This window comes from Manis pentadactyla, chromosome 15 (assembly GCF_030020395.1).
Source record: "Manis pentadactyla isolate mManPen7 chromosome 15, mManPen7.hap1, whole genome shotgun sequence".
NCBI lineage: Eukaryota > Metazoa > Chordata > Mammalia > Pholidota > Manidae > Manis > Manis pentadactyla.
In genome coordinates, this window is record NC_080033.1 from 42,222,165 (window position 1) to 42,242,240 (window position 20,076).

At 36.2% G+C, this 20,076-nt stretch overlaps 1 protein-coding gene across 12 annotated transcripts in view; it reads left to right on the forward strand.

The window, feature by feature from the left end:
• The window catches only part of LOC118926497 (chromodomain-helicase-DNA-binding protein 9), a 293,397-nt gene that overhangs the window by 188,219 nt on the left and 85,102 nt on the right, over positions 1-20,076 (forward strand). For all 12 annotated transcript variants that reach the window (XM_057493237.1, XM_057493239.1, XM_057493238.1 and 9 more), the window contains 4 exons: positions 779-989; positions 11,301-11,496; positions 15,873-16,040; positions 16,733-16,912. In XM_057493237.1, coding sequence (XP_057349220.1) covers positions 779-989; positions 11,301-11,496; positions 15,873-16,040; positions 16,733-16,912 — 755 coding nt within the window. The remainder of the gene's footprint in view (positions 1-778; positions 990-11,300; positions 11,497-15,872; positions 16,041-16,732; positions 16,913-20,076) is intronic.

The following is a 20,076-nucleotide window of genomic DNA, read 5'->3' on the forward strand; positions in this document are numbered from 1 at the left end:
GCAATAAACATAGGGGTGCATATGTCCTTTCGATTCAGGGATCTTGTTTTCTTCAGAGAAATTCTTGAGAGTGAATTTACTGGGTAAAATGGTGGTACTGTTTTTAATTTTTTGAGGAACTTCCATATTGCTTCCACAACGGTTGTACCAGTTCCATTCCCACCAACAGTGTAGGAGGGTTTCTAGTTCTCCACATCCTTGCCAGCATGCCAGCATTTGTTACTTATTTTAATCCTGCAACTCTTTATGACTAGACAAGCTGAGGGAAGGCAGCAAGGTTTTAATGCTCATCCGGACTCTCTGGAGAAAGTATACACCAAGGATCTGTAACTTGACTTCCCTTTTAATTTTCCCTGTTTCCTTGTCTTGATAGCCAGGAGGATGCCCAGGGATACATCAAATTAATTATGATCACTGTATATCTTTAAATAATAAATGTTCATTTAAAAATATAAATTAACTCACCTAGGTTAGGAGCACATTTTCAGTAATTCTTTCCCTAATAGCATTCATTAACTATTTGCCAACATAAATTTATATAAGACATTATGCCAGATGTCTGGGGACATAAAAAGATGTTTAAGACATTGTCTGTAACCTCAGTGAAATTACAGTTTGGTGTTGGTGGGGGTTTAGCTACAAACACAAATGTAACTGCCATCACAAAATTGTAATGTGTTGCTAAAACACAGAAGAGCACTAATTCTGATTTTCTTAAATTTTAAAATTTAGGTTGCCTGCATTTGTGTCTTCATGCTGTCCTATATTTTTTTGACAGGGGCTGAGGAGAAAATACTTGGAGAATTTAGAGATACATATAATCCAGCTGCTTCTGATTTTCATCTCCAAGCAATGATCCAGTCTGCTGGTAAATTGGTCCTTATTGATAAATTGCTTCCTAAAATGAAAGCAGGTGGTCACAAAGTACTCATCTTCTCTCAGATGGTACGCTGCCTTGACATCCTGGAGGACTATCTCATACATAAAAGGTAGGCCATATAATTCATCTATTCAGTTATACTATGAATTATGCTAAGTATGTATGTTACTAAGGTTTATGCAAAACTGCTGTACTATAAACCAACTTGCACCTTCATCTAGATAAGAATACATTTAAATCTTTGAGTTAAGATTGCTTAGAATTATGTCAGATGTTTTCCTAACCTATGTGTGTTGTAGTAGTAGGCAGAGCTAAGAAGAATAATTATGAAAACTCTGAATTGATAGGTATTTGATGACCTAGGAATGGGTTTATTAAAGTACATTTTACTTGATTTGTAAACCTTGCAGAAATGGCACTTTGAATGGACTTACAACCATCTTTAAAATTGAGAACAAGATTCAAGATCCTTTTCACATCTATTTCATTGTTATAATTAAAACCTGAACTCACTGTATTTTGACCCTTATCACACACTGTATAAAATTTGTTCTGCTTTTAATCTTTTTTGATTTGTTTTGTTTTGTGATTTTGTTGTGTTTTTTTTTTTTTAGTTAAATTTATTATTTTATTTACATAACACCTATTTACTGACTGCCTATTCTGTGCCATGCACTGTTGGCAATGGGCCTTTTAAATATCAGTGGATAAACAAAGATTCCCTACCTTCATAAGTTTAAAATCTGTTTGGGGAATTTGAATGTGAGTCTAAACAATAATAGGTTTTGAAAAATATATTAATTACTATGTCATTTGACCTTTATGGCATACTTGTGAGGAAGCTATGGCTCATGATCCCCAATCTACAAACAATCAAATGTTTAAAAAGTTCAAGTAGCTTTTCCAAAGTCAGATAACCCGTGGCAAAACCAGGAAAAAATAACTCAACACCTCAATCCCAAATCCAACATTTTCCCACTGTCTTTCTGCCATGCCACCTTGAAAATTGTATTATATGTTGAAAGTATACTAAGGAAAGTATACTTAGTAATTAGAGATATGATTAACTCATTGACTGGAGGAGAAAAGCCAAGGGAAAAAACAGATATTCCCAGTTTCTAGCAGAACCACATACAGTGCAATGTTCAGGGCCCTCCCCTGTTTAAAGTCACTCCCATCCTTCTCCTAGCTTTCAGATTTGAGTCCAGATTCTTTAATATACATTGAAGTCTGTTTGGAGATCAGGCCCTCAGATATGGACTGTATTGTGTTATTTTTGTTGTTGTTGTTAATGTTCCTTTTCTTTATTAAAATACTATGTCTATTTAATGTAAGACTTTAAGATCTAGAATCTAAGTTTCTTCCAAGTTTTTTTTCATTTGCTTACAGTTGAAATATGTGGCTTTTTTTTTTTTTTTAGAGGGTATATCTTACATTTATTGATCAAATGATTGTTAACAACAATAAAATTCTGTATAGGGGACTCAATGCACAATCATTAATCAACCCCAAGCCTAATTCTCAACAGTCTCCAATCTTCTAAAGTATAATGAACAAGTTCTTACATGGTGAACAGTGCAAGGGCAGTCATCACAGAAACTTCCGGTTTTGATCACGCATTATGAACCATAAACAATCAGGTCAAATATGAATATTCGTTTGATTTTTATACTTGATTTATATGTGGATCCAACATTTCTCCCTTTATTATTATTATTATTATTATTATTTGTAATAAAATGCTGAAGTGGTAGGTAGATGTAAGATAAAGGTAGAAAACTTAGTTTAGTGTTGTAAGAGGTCATCTAAATGTAGTTGATCAGGTGTGTGCCTATAGACTGTGTGTTAATCCAAGCTAGACAAGGGCAATAAAACATCCACAGATGCAGAAGATTTATCTCAAAACAGGGGGGAAGAAGTTCTAAGCCTCACCTCTGTTGATCCCCAAGTTCTCACCTGATGGCCCCCCTGCGACTGTGCCTGCTTTGGTTGTTCCTCCCTTGAGGAATCTTACCCGTCTCTGGCTAACCAGTCATCTTCCGGGGCCATACAGGGAGATGTGAAGTTGGTAAGTGAGAGAGAAGCCATATTGTTTGAAAAGGTTAGCTTTTTACTTCTTTGCATATTTATGCCCTGTGGCTTCTATGCCCAGCATTTGTCTTGAGGTATCTTTAGCACTTGGAGGAATTATGATACTTGGTAAATTCGATATGAGGCACGAATTCTATTTAAGGGTTGTAATTAGGAAGAAAGAAGAAAAGCTATAGAGGTAGCAGACGGAAGAAAACATGGGGAGATTGATTATTTCTTTGACATATCTTCTTGTAGAGTAATTTAAGCATGTATAGGTTTTAAACTACTAATTAAATTGCACACACACATTAACATAATAGGAATACAGTTACATAACCAAAGCAGATCTATAATTACCAGCCATCTCCAGTGAGGCCAAGAAAACCAGTTAGGCACCCTAGGCATTTGTGAAAATTTGTCTATATATGATATGATGGATATTGTCCAACTGTACTTGAACAGTCTGAGAGAAATCAGGCAAATTAAAACAGCCCATTCCTGGGAACTGTTCACAACCCATATGTTCTTTTAACAGTTGATAGTCTGTAAGATTTTGGAGCGCTACAACTTATACTTCTCCTAATTCTTGGTTGAGTTCCAACAGTGTAGATCAGGTCAAATTTGTTGTTTTACTGTATGCACAGGCCAGCTTAGATAGCTCCTTCTTCATTCCCATGGCAAGTCCAGGAACCGGTGGGATGAATGCAGCTACAACTGCAGCATCGCCTGGATCTTTATTGAGGTTTTTTGATGATCGTCTTCTGGTATGACTCTTCCAGAGAGTGCTGATGTTGGAAGTTCTTCTTCATATCGTATCTTAGTTCATTTTCTGGGTAGCCAAATTAGGCTTTGATCCTGTGTATAAACACAAACAGACCCTTTGCCCACACTTTGATCTGCCCTTTACACCATTGTGTAGAACTCATTGGCGGTCACCACACAGGAACTGCTTTATTTTTTTTTTTAAGAGAAAAGAATATCAGAAAAGTGTACCTCCATAGCTGATCATCTGACACCCTTTAAGTGATCAAAGTTAAGGATATTTAAAGCATGCATTAATCGTTGATTTACAGTTAGTTTTATCCTATCATGGAGTAATCCCCCTTTTCTTTCTTTTCTTTTCTTTTTTTATTATTTTTTTTGTTATCTTTAATCTACACTTACATGAAGAATATTATGTTTACTAGGCTCTCCCCTATACCAGGTCCCCGCTATAAACCCCTTTACAGTCACTGTCCATCAGCATAGCTAAATGTTGTAGAATCACTACTTGTCTTCTCTGGGTTGTACAGCCCTCCCCTTTCTCTCACCCCCCAACGCATGCTGATCTTAATACCCCCCTTCTTCCTCCCCACCCTTGTCCCTCCCTACCCATCCATCCTCCCCAGTCCCTTTCCCTTTGGTACCTGTTAGTTCATTCTTGGGTTCTGTGATTCCGCTGCTGTTTTGTTCCTTCAGTTTTTCCTTTGTTCTTATACTCCACAGATGAGTGAAATCATTTGGTATTTCTCTTTCTCTGCTTGGCTTATTTCACTCAGCATAATACCCTCCAGCTCCATCCACGTTGCTGCAAATGGTAGGATTTGCCCTCTTCTTATGGCTGAGTAGTATTCCATTGTGTATATGTACCACATCTTCTTTATCCATTCATCTATTGATGGACATTTAGGTTGCTTCCAATTCTTGGCTATTGTAAATAGTGCTGCGATAAACATAGGGGTGCATTGGTCTTTCTCAAACTTGATTGCTGCGTTCTTAGGGTAAATTCCTAGGAGTGGAATTCCTAGGTCAAATGGGAAGTCTGTTTTGAGCATTTTGATGGACCTCCATACTGCTTTCCACAGTGGTTGAACTAGTTTACACTCCCACCAGCAGTGTAGGAGGGTTCCCCTTTCTCCACAGCCTCACCAACATTTGTTGTTGTTTGTCTTTTGGAGGGCAGCCATCCTTACTAGTGTGAGGTGATACCTCATTGTAGGTTTAATTTGCATTTCTCTGATAATTGGTGATGTGGAGCATCTTTTCATGTGTCTGTTGGCCATCTGTATTTCTTTTTTGGAGAACTGTCTGTTCAGTTCCTCTGCCCATTTTTTAATTGGGTTATTTGTTTTTTGTTTGTTGAGGCATGTGAGCTCTTTATATATTTTGGATGTCAAGCCTTTATCGGATCTGTCATTTACAAGTATATTCTCCCATACTGTAGGGTTCCTTTTTGTTCTATTGATGGTGTCTTTTGCTGTACAGAAGCTTTTCAGCTTAATATAGTCCCACTTGTTCATTTTTGCTGTTGTTTTCCTTGCCCGGGGAGATATGTTCAAGAAGAGGTCGCTCATGTTTATGTCTAAGAGGTTTTTGCCTATGTTTTTTTCCACGAGTTTAATGGTTTCATGGCTTACATTCAGGCCTTTGATACATTTTGAATTTACTTTTGTATATGGGGTTAGACAATGGTCCAGTTTCATTCTCCTACATGTAGCTGTCCAGTTTTGCCAGCACCATCTGTTGAAGAGACTGTCATTTCACCATTGTATGTCCATGGCTCCTTTATCAAATATTAATTGACCATATATGTTTGGGTTAATGTCTGGAGTCTCTAGTCTGTTCCACTGGTTCTTGGGCCAGTACCAAATTGTCTTGATTACTATGGCTTTATAGTAGAGCTTGAAATTGGGGAGTGAGATCCCCCCTACTTTATTCTTCTTTCTCGGGATTGCTTTGGCTATTCGGGATCTTTGGTGTTTCCATACGCATTTTTGAATTATTTGTTCCAGTTCATTGAAGAATGTTGCTGGTAATTTGATAGGGATTGCATCAAATCTGTATATTGCTTTGGGCAGGATGGCCATTTTGATGATATTAATTCTTCCTAGCCACGAGCATGGGATGACTTTCCATTTGTTTGTGTCCCCTTTAATTTCTCTTAAGAGTGACTTGTAGTTTTCAGAGTATAGGTCATTCACTTCTTTGGTTAGATTTATTCCTAGGTATTTTATTCTTTTTGATGTAATTGTGAATGGAATTGTTTTCCTGATTTCTCTTTCTATTGTTTCATTGTTAGTGTATAGGAAAGCTACAGATTTCTGTGTGTGAATTTTGTATCCTGCCACTTTGCTGTATTCCGATATCAGTTCTAGTAGTTTTGGGGTGGAGTCTTTCGGGTTTTTTATGTACAGTATCATGTCATCTGCAAATAGTGACAGTTTAACTTCTTCTTTACCAATCTGGATTCCTTGTATTTCTTTATTTTGTCTGATTGCCGTGGCTAGGACCTCCAGTACTATGTTAAATAGCAGTGGGGAGAGTGGGCATCCCTGTCTAGTTCCCGATCTCAGAGGGAAAGCTTTCAGCTTCTCGCTGTTCAATATAATGTTGGCTGTGGGTTTATCATAGATGGCCTTTATTATGTTGAGGTACTTGCCCTCTATTCCCATTTTGCTGAGAGTTTTTATCATGAATGGATGCTGAATTTTGTCAAATGCTTTTTCAGCATCTATGGAGATGATCATGTGGTTTTTGTCTTTCTTTTTGTTGATGTGGTGGATGATGTTGATGGATTTTCGAATGTTGTACCATCCTTGCATCCCTGGGATGAATCCCACTTGGTCATGGTGTATGATCCTTTTGATATCCTTTTGTGTTCAGTTTGCTAATATTTTATTAAGTATTTTTGGATCTACATTCATCAGGGATATTGGTCTGTAATTTTCTTTTTTGGCGGGGTCTTTGCCGGGTTTTGGTATTAGGGTGATGTTGGCTTCATAGAATGAGTTTGGGAGTATTGCCTCCTCTTCTATTTTTTGGAAAACTTTAAGGAGAATGGGTATTATGTCTTCTCTGTGTGTCTGATAAAATTCCGAGGTAAATCCGTCTGGCCCGGGTGTTTTGTTCTTGGGTAGTTTTTTTATTACTGTTTTAATTTCTTTGCTCATAATTGGTTTGTTTAACTTTTGTGTTTCTTCCTTGGTCAGTCTTGGAAGGTTGTATTTTTCTAGGAAGTTGTCCATTTCTTCTAGGTTTTCCAGCTTGTTGGCATATAGATGTTCATAGTAGTCATTAATAATTCTTTGTATTTCTGTGGTGTCTGTCGTGATTTTTCCGTTCTCATTTCTGATACTGTTGATTTGTGTTGACTCTCTTTTCCTCTTAATAAGTCTGGCTAGAGGCTTATCTATTTTGTTTATTTTCTCAAAGAACCAGCTCTTGGTTTCATTGATTTTTGTGATTGTTTTATTCTTCTCAATTTTGTTTATTTCTTCTCTGATCTTTATTATGTCCCTCCTTCTGCTGACTTTAGGCCTCATTTGTTCTTCTTTTTCCAATTTTGATAATTGTGACGTTAGACTATTCATTTGGGTTTGTTCTTCCTTCTTCAAGTGTGCCTGGATCGCTACATACTTTCCTCTTAAGACTGCTTTCGCTGCGTCCCACAGAAGTTGGGGCTTTGTGTTGTTGTTGTTATTTGTTTCCATATATTGCTGGATCTCCATTTTGATTTGTTCGTTGATCCATTGATTACTTAGGAGCATGTTGTTAAGCCTCCATGTGTTTGTGAGCCTTTTTGCTTTCTTTGTACAATTTATTTCTAGTTTTATACCTTTGTGGTCTGAAAAATTGGTTGGTAGAATTTCAATATTTTGGATTTTGCTGAGCCTCTTTTTGTGGGCTAGTATGTGGTCTATTCTGGAGAATGTTCCATGTGCACTTGAGAAGAATCTATATCCTGTTGCTTTTGGATGTAGAGTACTATAGATGTCTATTAGGTACATCTGTTCTACTGTGTTGTTCAGTGCTTCTGTGTCCTTACTTATTTTCTGCCTGGTGGATCTATCCTTTGGGGTGAGTGTTGTGTTGAAGTCTCCTAAAATGAATGCATTGCAGTCTATTTCCCCCTTTAGTTCTGTTGTATTTGTTTCACATATGCTGGTGCTCCTGTGTTGGGTGCATATATATTTAGAATGGTTATATCCTCTTGTTGGACTGAGCCCTTTATCATTATGTAGTGTCCTTCTTTATCTCTTGTTACTTTCTTTGTTTTGAAGTCTATTTTGTCTGATATTAGTACTGCAACCCCTGCTTTCTTCTCGCTGTTGTTTGCTTGAAATATGTTTTTCCATCCCTTGACTTTTAGTCTGTACATGTCTTTGGGTTTGAGGTGAGTTTCTTGTAAGCAGCATATAGATGGGTCTTGCTTTTTTCATCCATTCTATTACTCTGTGTCTTTTGATTGGTGCATTCAGTCCATTTACATTTAGGGTGACTGTTGAAAGATATGTACTTATTGCCATTGCAGGCTTTAAATTCGTAGTTACCAAAGGTTCAAGGTTAGCCTCTTTAGTATCTTACTGCCCAACTTAGCTCACTTATTGAGCTGTTATATACACTGTCTGGAGATTCTTTTCTTCTCTCCCTTCTTATTCTTCCTCCTCCATTCTTCTTATGTTGGGTGTTTTGTGTTGTGCTCTTTTCTAGGAGTGCTCCCATCTAGAGCAGTCCCTGTAAGATGTCCTGTAGAGGTGGTTTGTTTGAAGCAAATTCCCTCAGCTTTTGTTTGTCTGGGAATTGTTTAATCCCACCATCATATTTAAATGATAGTCGTGCTGGATACAGTATCTTTGGTTCAAGGGCCTTCTATTTCACTGCATTAAATATATCATGCCATTCTCTTCTGGCCTGTAGGGTTTCTGTCGAGAAGTCTGATGTTCGTCTGATGGGTTTACCTTTATAGGTGACCTTTTTCTCTCTACCTGCCTTTAAAACTCTTTCCTTGTCCTTGATCTTTGTCATTTTAATTATTATGTGTCTTGGTGTTGTCCTCCTTGGATCCTTTCTGTTGGGGTTTCTGTGTATTTCCGTGGTCTGTTCGATTATTCCCTCCCGCAGTTTGGGGAAGTTTTCAGCAATTATTTCTTCCAAGATAGTTTCCATCCCTTTTCCTCTCTCTTCTTCTTCTGGTACCCCTATAATATGGATACTGTTCCTTTTGGATTGGTCACACAGTTCTCTTAACATTGTTTCATTCCTGTAGATCCTTTTATCTCTCTCTATGTCAGTTTCTATGCGTTCCTGTTCTCTGGTTTCAATTCCATCAGTGGCCTCTTGCATCCTGTCCATTCTGCTTATAAACCCTTCCAGAGTTTGTTTCATTTCTGTAATCTCCTTTCTGGCATCTGTGATCTCCATCCGGACTTCATCCCATATCTCTTGCGTATTTCTCTGCATCTCTGTCAGCATGTTTATGATTCTTATTTTGAATTGTTTGTCAGGAAGACTAGTTTGGTCTGTCTCCTTCTCTGGTGTTGTCTCTGTGATCTTTGTCTGCCTGTAGTTTTGCCTTTTCATGGTGATAGGAATAGTTTGCAGAGCTGGGACGAGTGACAGCTGGAAGAACTTCCCTTCTTGTTGGTTTGTGGCCCTCCTCTCCTGGGAGAACAGCGACCTCTAGTGGCTTGTGCTGGGTAGCTGCCTGCAGACAGGGCTTCTGCTTCCTGCCCAGCTGCCATGGGGTTTATCTCCGCTGTTGCTGTGGGCTTGGCCTGGCTGGGGGCGCTGCTCCAAAGTGGTGGAGTCGCGTTGGAGGGGGAGCGACTGGGAGGCTATTTATCTCCGTAAGGTGCCTCCGTGCTCCCTCTAGCCCAGGGGATTAGGGTGCCCAGAGATCCCTGGATTCCCTACCTCTGGATTAAGTGTCCCGCCCTCCCCCTGTAAGACTTCCAAAAAGCGCTCGCCAAAACAAAACAGAAAAAAAAAAAAAATGGCCGCTCGCTTTTCTTATGTCCTCTGGTGCCAGGCCTCCAGTACCCGCTCACCGTTCTTGCTGCCCTGTTTCCCTAGTATCCAGGACCCCACTCATGCACTGTGTCTGCGCTCTGGTCCGAATGGCTGGGGCTGGGTGTTCAGCAGTCCTGGGCTCCCTCTCCCTCCGGCTCTGCCTACTCTTCTCCCGCCTGGAACTGGGGGGAGGGGCGCTTGGGTCCTGCCGGGCCGGAGCTTGTATCTTACCCCCTTCGCGAGGCACTGTGTTCTCGCAGGTGTGGATGTGGTCTTGATGTTGTCCTGTGTCCTCTGTTCTTTATTCTAGGAAGAGTTGTCTTTCTTATATTTTCATAGATATATTTGGTTTGGGGAGGAGATTTGTACTTCTCTACTCACACCGCCATCTTGACTCCACCTGTTGTTGTGTTGCACTAAGATTGTCTTAAATATTGCCTAATTAGTATTTAAATAGATGGAATGTTTATCATTGGATATTTATCACAGCATTAGTGGTCCAACCAGATGTCAATACATTAATAGAAAGGGGAATCTGAAGATTCAGCTGCAGATTTTTGTTCAGTGGATTTTGACCCTTATAGATAAGTAAAGATCTATGCTAGTTTATATTATCAGAGATTATGTAGTTCATTTTTATTTTTCATTTCTATTTCTAGTTCCATTTTTACTGTTAGTATTCTATTTCCTTTGTTTCATTCCAAAATGTATATTATCAATTTTAAGAAATATTAAACTGCAGTATTCCTTAAAATAGCCATTCTTACATTTTCTTAATCTCCTTACACAAAGATCTTTATAAATAAAGGTAAATTTCCATTGTGATAAATTTCAAGTAAAAACCCAAGTTTCTTTAATATTAAAAGTAAATTTCTAAAAGTCACAGTCACATTTCAGTTACAAGAGACAAGAACAAGAGCTGCTGCTGAGATTGTAGTAAATTGCATGTGGAAAGAAGTGTCTTGAATCAGAAGAGTTGTGGCAAATGTCGTGTATTCTTCTAGTTCCTAAATTTTTATATATTTATTTTTAATGATGAGCAATTTCTGAGTTTTATGTTAAACAAGGAAGGATAAAAGAAGTTAAAAAGTTAATTGATAGACAGTTATGACTGTAAAAAACTAGCATTCTAGATTGCTCTTGATGAATTTATAGTTTATAATAAAGTATCGGTTGAGAGAATTACATGACTAAGATACAAAAGCATTGATAAGTTTCTGATATAAAGTTTTATGAACATATTTGCTTCTTGTAAAAATGAAAAAGTCATTTATAATAATAACAGCAAAGTAGTTTTTATGGACTGTTTTTTATTTCAACTTCTGAGAATAATACTCGTTATTATGGTGTTTTACCTATACATCAGGAATGCAGAGATACTGTATCTTTACATTACTTTGTAGTTCCTCCTTAGCACCAACTCGAAAAAATGTAAAACCATAAAAACTAGTTGAAAAAATATTGCTTCTTAATATTGTATAGTAAGTTTAATATTGTAGGGAAACTGACTTTACTTTGATTAGAATGTGTCTTCATTTCATTATTTCTGTCTGCCTAAATCTGTTGTTCCATTTGATAGATATTTATATGAGCGAATTGATGGAAGAGTCAGAGGGAATCTTCGACAAGCAGCTATAGATCGATTTAGTAAACCTGATTCAGATCGATTTGTTTTTCTTTTATGTACCCGAGCTGGTGGGTTGGGCATCAATTTGACTGCAGCTGATACATGTATAATTTTTGATTCTGACTGGAATCCTCAAAATGATCTTCAGGTAAATAAATTCCTTGGCTAAGAGAATTAACTTTTTTCAATTCCTATAATCACTTTTAATAATTAACATTTTGTTTTTAGCTGGACAAACTGATGTGTCCCAAAGAAATATCTGTGCCAAATAATATAAGTGAAATTGGTCTCATTTTAATTTAATGACAGTAAAATATAATGCTTATTTAGATTATATATCTTCTAAAAAGGTTTTACCTACTTAAGTACAGTATTTAATGTGTAAAATACAATATTAGGTAAATATGAGAGAGGCGTAAGCATTTCTAATACATAAAAATTTCTGACTTTTGCTTCCTTAAAAATAAGTACTTGTTTATCCTAGTTTCATCTTCTCAGTCATCGTACAATATAGTATGCATAGAATTAGGACATAATAAAGTGCGCCTTTTTATGAGATATTGTATGTAGAAGATGAAGGTGTTGTACATATAAGTTAAGACTGTACATGGATTTCATAGAAACATAAGAGTATTAACTTGGGTGATTCAAAGTATGCAGAAGGATTAGCATCTAGGAAAGTTATGAGAAGATAAAAGTAAAAGAAATTCTCTTATTGTTCATGATCATCTTAATTACTCTGTGTAATTTAATTCAAAATTTCAAATGCTTACCCAAAATTAATAGACTAAAACTAGGGACAAATTCTTCTGTAGAAGGCCAATTAGTAAATATTCTGGGCTTTCTAGGCCATGAAAGGTCTCTGTCACACATTCTTGGTGTTCTTGTTTTTGTAGTCCTTTCAAAGTGAAAGAGCCATTCTTTGTTGACAGGCCAGATTTAGTCCACTGGCTGTAGTTTGCCCATTCCTAGGTTAAACTCAAATCATAATTATTTGCCTTTAGAATTAAAACTGCCTGTGATGCTCATGATGTTCTAAAAGTTAATCTAAAATAAAATTAAAAAGTCACATTACCAAGCCTGAAGAGGAACTTGAAAATCTGTACCAGATTGTCCAATGGATCACTCTCACTAGGTTTTTCCTGCTTACTCCTATTGTAGATCTAGTCTTTACAGACTAATTGAAAAATTTGGTCTCTTTTGAATGAAATTGAATTATTGTCTAACTCTACACACAAAGGTAAACTCAGAATGGATCAAAAACCTGAATGTTAGCCATGAAACCATAAAACTCGTAGAAGAAAATGTAGGCAAAAATGTCTTGAATATAAACATGAGCAACTTTTTCCTATGCATATCTCGGGCAAGGGAAACAAAAGCAAAAATGAACAAATGGGACTACATCAGACTAAAAAGGTTCTATACAGTAAAGGACACCATCAGCAGAACAAAAAGGCACCATACAGTATGGGAGAATATATTTGTAAATGACTTATCCAATAAGGGGTTAACATCCAAAATATCTAAAGAGCTCACATGCCTTAACACCCACAAAACAAATAACCAGATTAAAAAATGGGCAGTGGATCTGAACAGACACTTCTCCAAAGAAGAAATTCAGATGGCCAACAGGCATATGAAAAGATGCTTCACATTACTGATTATCAGGGAAATGCAAATTAAAACTACAGTGAAATACCACCTCACACCAGTTAAGATGGCCAACAGCAAAAAGACAAGGAACAACAAATGCTGGCAAGGATGTGGAGAAAGGGGAACCCTCCTATACTGTCAGTTGGAATGTAAATAGGATTAGCCATTGTGGAAAGCACTATGGAGGTTCCTCAAAAAACTAAAAATAGAAATACCATTGGACCCAGTAATACCACTTCTAGGAATTTACCCAAAGAAAACAAGATCCCTGATTCAAAAAGACATATGCACCCCTATGTTTATCACAGCATCATTTACCATAACCAGGATATGAAGGAACCTAAGTGCCCATCAATAGATGGATGGGTAAAGAAGAGGTGATACATATATACACAATGGAGTATTATTCAGCCATAAGAAGAAAACAAATCTTACCTTTCGCAGCAACATGAATGGAGCTACAGGGTATTATGCCCAGTGAAATAAGCCAGTTGGATAAAGTCAAGTACCAAATGATTTCACTCATTTGTGGAGTACAGCAGCAGACTCACAGACTCCAAGAAAAGACTAGCAGTTACCAAAGGGAAGGGGGTCTGAAGGGTGGGTGGTATGAGAGGGAGAAGGGGATTAGGGGCACTATAATTAGTACTCACAATATTGGTAGGTCACAGGGAAGGCAGTATAGCATGGAGAAGACAAGTAATGACTCTGTAGCATCTTACTATGCCAACGGACAGTGATTACAATGGGGTGGGGGTGGGGTTCTTGATAATATGGGTGAATGTTGAAACCACAATGTTGCTCATGTGAAACTATCATAAGATTGTATATCAATGATACCTTGATTTAAAAAAATAAAAATTCTGGGAGCTCTGATACAGAATAGTTACTCTGCTGGAAGATAACCATCTTCATTTTTTCAAAATAAAGCTTTCTTTAATGTTACCAATAAAAAAAATTTTGGTCTCTTTTACTTCCCCTAGACCTGGATCAGTTGTTCATTCAAAATTCTGCATTCTACAGAGCACAAAGTAGATATGGATAGAATAAAGATGTCAGGAAAGGCTATAACATCAATGCCACCTATAAATTTTGAAGCTGCAATTTATGATTTAATCTTTGGAAGATAATGGGAAGATGATTAATAAATTGGGGGAAAGACCATTGATTCTGTGGAACATGTGGAGTCTATCATACAAATTTTAAATTTAGTAGGAACTCAAGACATTATGAAGTTTTTATATAATCTCTGATATCTCTACTTCTAACCTGTCTGCATATTACATAATTAGTTCTTTCACATTAAATAAAACTTCAGGTCTCTAGGTTTATTCACCTTAGGTTTTTATCACTCAGAATTACTCAGGTTAGGTAACATGTTCAAAAGGTTGTTGATAATGTAGTAGAAAATATTTTAGCAATTTAGGTTAGGTTTTAAGTTTAAAGCTTGACTTACAGGCAGCTGAAAAAAAATCTGTTCACAAAATTGTATTGATGACACCATCTTTAAAAAATAATGATCCTCGGAAAGGGGAACCCTCCTACACTGTCAGTGGGAATGTAAATTAGTTCAGCCATTGTGGAAAGCACTATGGAGGTTCCTCAAAAAACTAAAAGTAGAACTACCATTGGACCCAGGAATTCCACTCCTAGGAATTTACCCCAAGAAAACAAGATCACAAATTCAAAAAGACGTATGCACCCCTGTGCTTAACACAGCACTATTTACAATAGGCAAGAGGTGGTACAAATACACAATGTAATATTATTCAGCCATAAGAAGGAAACAGATCCTACCATTTGCATCAACATGGATGGAGCTAGAGGGTATTATGCTCAGTGAAATAAGCCAGGCACAGAAAGACAAGTACCAAATGGTTTCATTCATCTGTGGAGCATAACAACAAAGCAAAACAGCAGCCGACTCACAGACTCCAAGAAGAGACAAGCGGGTAGCAAAGGGAAGGGGGTGGGATCGGAGGGAGAAGGGGATTCAGGGGTATTGTGGTTAGCGCACACAATGTAAGGGGGTCATGGAGAAGGCAGTACAGCACAGAGAAGACAAGTAGTGAACTCTATAGCATCTTACTATGCTGATGCACAGTGAGTGCAACGGGGTATGTGGTGGGGGAACTTGATAATATGGGTGAATGTAATAATCACAGTGTTGCTAATCTGAAACTTTTATAAGATTGTATATCAATGATACCTTAATTAAAAAAATAGCATAGGGAACAGTCAGCTACTTACATCTATAGGTTAGCAGGGAGTTACAGGACCAGAGAGGTTTCTGAAAGAACCAGTACACTGCAAGCACTTCAATGAAGTTTGAATTCTTCTGGGAAGAGACACCTGTATAGAAGTCCTAAAGAAATCAAGAATATAGCACTACAAAAAACACAGAATTCTGTTTGAAATAGTAAATGGAGAAAAAAATGAAACTATGAAAGGGTTAGGATTATATAAAGAAAACAGGCTAATTTCCTTGTGTATGAATGACATTCTTAATATCAGATTAAAGTACTTCTCTGACTCTATTGCATCATACTACTATGATGGGCAATGACTGCAGTGGGGTGGTGGGGAGGTCTTAATAATACAGGTGAATGTAGTAACCACAGTGTTGATCATGTGAAACCTTCATTAGATTGTATACCAATAATACCTTTTAAAAAAAGGGGGAAAAATAATGATCCTCCATGTATTTATAAAGTTTTACTTATTGCTTATTGATTCTAGAGAAAGTATATCAAGTACCAAGAGTGTCCAAAATCCTTAGACTTTTATATTTCATCAAGATACTTGACTATTAAATGCCTTTTGTGCTATTTTTCAAATAAATTGAATCTGTAACTTTTCATTTTTTTATAGGCCCAAGCTCGTTGCCACAGAATTGGTCAGAATAAAGCTGTTAAAGTCTACCGACTAGTAACTCGTAACTCATATGAGAGAGAAATGTTTGACCGAGCCAGTCTGAAACTGGGTCTCGATAAGGCTGTGTTACAGAGCATGAGTGGAAGAGAAAGTAATGTTGGTGGTGTATGTATATTTTCTTTTTCATTTGGAGCTTTTTGTTTTTGCTTGCATTTACTTTAAATCTCAGGAAGTTTATCGTTTAATTCTGGTCCATACCAAACACTTAATGGGTAGCTTTATGTGGTTACAGAATAGAGCAATATTTAATTAATGCTTTTGAACACTTGTTCTGTCTGTATAACTGCAGTGCTTAGGAATTCTAAGAATGTATTTTTAAGGTAAAATTATTTGCTCTGCTTTTAGGACATTTGTATCAGGGCATAGTAAAACAATTTGTGAAAATTTCTACATTATTTCTATAAAGTTTTTTTCTGATTATTTTTTTCAAGTGTCAAACTAAACGCTTTGGCTTTCTCTTGTTATAAATGATGTTTTGGTGAATTTTTTTCCCTCAAGATTATTGTCCTATCTTGCATTTGTAGCAGCTATAGAATCCTAGTAAAAAGAACCTTGAGAGGTTACCTGCCCTATAGGCTTTGTTCTTACTGAAGCCATTTTAGGCAAATGACAAGTCTTAAGATGGTAGGGAGTGTTAACAACTTCAGTATATTGTTTCAGAGAATTCTTTCTCATGTACATCCCAAGCCCCGAGTGCAATGTAAATATGATGTCTCTACTTTTACATTCTTTAGGGATTTCTCATTTCATGAACTGAAAATACATATATATTGTCACCATAATTATTTTCTCTTTAGATTCAACAGCTTTCCAAAAAGGAAATAGAAGATCTGCTTCGAAGAGGTGCTTATGGTGCCATTATGGAAGAAGAAGATGAAGGCTCTAAATTCTGTGAAGAGGATATTGATCAGATTCTACTACGTCGTACAAAAACTATTACAATTGAATCAGAAGGACGTGGGTCAACATTTGCCAAGGTAATAGTGAACGCTAATTTATAAATACACCAGTAATGTTTGCTACTAAAAAATTTGTCTCTTACTGTACTATTTGCAGAGCCATCTGCTTAATGTTTAAATAAACTAAACTATCTTAAAAGTAGGTAATATATTCTTTCCCTTCATTCTCTTTCTGATCTTTTCATAACAAATTTCATGTGTACTTTTCTGACCCTAGAGAAATGGAATAAGTATAATAACTAGAAATAGTTCTAAGTACTAATCAGATTAGGACATGTGAAATCAAATTTAGAAATTAAACAACATACATGCCAAAGGCAGAGCAAAAGATAAATAGTAATGTAGCAGATTACATTACCTTACTTTAACTTAAAGTCCTTAAAGCAGAGAAAGGATTTCTAAATTCATTTTAAATATTTAAACCTAATCTGGGGAAGTGCAATAAAATTTGTGTCTTAAAAGGAAGTATTAACTGTCCATCCACCCTATTTTGGGAAGACATTTTAAAACTTTACTGCCTTTATATTCCTTTTTGTTCTCGTGTTTTTCCAACAGAGACATGATAAACCTACATTCATCTGAAGAGGTTATTCAATATTCTATCCCACCTACACTGATTCACACAGGTTTTCTCCCTTCTACTTTACTTGCTTTCTACATTTTCCTCCTTCTCTACTCTCTCTCCACTTTGAACTAGGGTATCTTCCTTTGTCTTTGTGGAGAGAGCACTGCTGGTGGCAGGTAGTGCATGTGCTCAAAAATGTACTGTCACCTTCAAATGGAAGTTTTTCTTATGCATTCATTTCAATAAACTAATGGAATCTTTTGTCAGGTACTTTATTAAGTGCTGGAAATACTAAAAATTGTTGTAGTAGTTGAAAAAAGTAAAAAAAATATTAATTCTATATGAAATTGGAGAGCTAGAGAATCAAAGTTCTTTGCAGAGAAAATAACATTTGAGCTGACTATTGAAGGAAGTGTGGACTGTATTCTGTTACGAAGAAGTAAATAAATCATATATTAATAGACTTTGAGGATGATTTTATAGAATATGACATATGCATGTATGGCTGCACAGGATGAATTAAATGGACATGATACTGAAGGGATTAGGGAGGTTGGACCCAAATTGTGAAGGGCTCAAAAAAATTCCATTTTGAGGGATTTAAACTTGATCCTGAAGCAGTTAAAAAGCCTTTAAATCCCTTCAAGCAAAAAATGGACATACTGTGGTCCAGTTTAGAAATTTAACTGTAGCTGCAGTGTAGAAAATGAGTTTGAAAGAGAAAGGCTTCAGAGGCAAGGAAACTACTTAAGAGGCTTTGTAGAATAAGATTTTGGGTAGTGGAGATCCACTAGGAAAGGAGTTGATGACCAGTTAGAAATTTGGTAAAGGAGGAGTAAAACATGACTTGAAGATTTCTGGCTCAAGTAGGTAGAAGACTCACCGTCATTAAGGTAGAGAATGCAAGAAAAGGAAATTCATATGGAGAAAATAAAATACTGGTAATGTAGTATTTGTAGCATTAACTGAGTATCCACGTAGGTGTCCAGGAGAATTGCCTAGAATGAAGCTATAGATTTGAGTGCTAATAGAGTGTGAACAGCGAATAAACCAGAAGAGAGTAGAATTGTGAAAACTATAGAAATAATGCAGAAATGTAAGGCTAAGAATAAGTACTAGTCATGATAGAGTAGATTTACCTGGGCCCTAGCTTTTTCCTGAGAAATTCCATTTACTGTTGCTCTACTCAAGTTGTCAACACACTACAGATATTTTTCCCTCATGCCTGAAATTATTTGAAATCTAATTAATTTAATGGAAAGTTTTTAGTCATAGAAATCACCTTTGCTGGTTAGCCTAAGCATTGATATATTCTCCTTATTTTTTAAATTATGTTGGCATATGTTAAGCACTTAATGACCACATATGATTACAGACTTCTTCGTTTGCCGTGTAAATTACAATAAACACATAAAATTGGAACACAAGGGTTTAAATTCTTACTCTTAAGCTGAGTGACCTTGGACAATTAACCTTTATGAGTCTCTTGTTTTTAAAGAAGAGAGCATAATAATCTTTATACCATAAAGTGCTATATGCATATTGTTTTACTCTGATATACTCTAATCATAACCAGCTGTGCTCCAAGAAGGTGAGACACATAAGCATTTAAATGTCTATTTTAAGCCCTCAGACTGTGGAATAACTTAGATTTGTAAAGAGAGCTGACTGAAAAGGTACCATAATAGCTGAAGAGAATCCAGAGTTGTTTGCCTGTAGTTCTCATGTGATTTGTTCATTTCCATAGTTGTGTGGGAATTCTACTATAGAGTGGGTTTCAGGCATAGTGGCACCATAGTTTCAAAGTTAATAGTAGTTTGTACTTTTTCTTTGGAATTTCCAAAGACTTCTGCTGTACTCAATTTTTTTTTCTGTGGTTTAGATAAATGAAGTAATTCCAGTCTGTATTTCTTTGCATTATCAAATCGGTTTTGATAAGCTACATAGATGGAGCATATATATGTATCCATAAAATAAAATTCTTTATTGGTAATTTCATATCACCTAAACCTTGTTTTGAGAGATTTTCAAAAGGATAATCAGGTGGATCCTAGAAACTTTAAAGTTTCTGGTCTGATTTTTTTATATTTGATATAGAACAAGACTTTGAATTGCTTAATTTACAAAAACAAAGCAGTCTGAACCAAGTTTCAGTGGATTGCTATTTGTAAGGCCTTTTCTTCTGTGGCACCTGCTATCATCTTTCTATTACTTTCTGATAGAGGAGGGTGTATTTTACCATTTAAATGTCTTCCCTTGTAAATAATAAAAGGATATAATGATTGAAGAAATACATTTAAAGAAAAATATTTTCACAGGGAACTAGTGTTTTAAGATTTAACACTTAGAAATATAGACACTAAACCTGTACTTGATGACATTTTTCACAACAGGCATATCCCTTCTGTAGACGTTAATCCATTGTTATAAACCTTGATAATTTTGTGAGTCATCTTGAAAATAATTTATATGTCTGGTAGCATATGGAATAGCATTTAGAATTAGAAATATTAGAAATATTTTACTTGAATAAGAAATTTATCATTTCTCTTAAAATGAATATAACAAAAGCTATTTAATCATGAAGTATAGTTTCAGATAAACTGAATTACCAGGT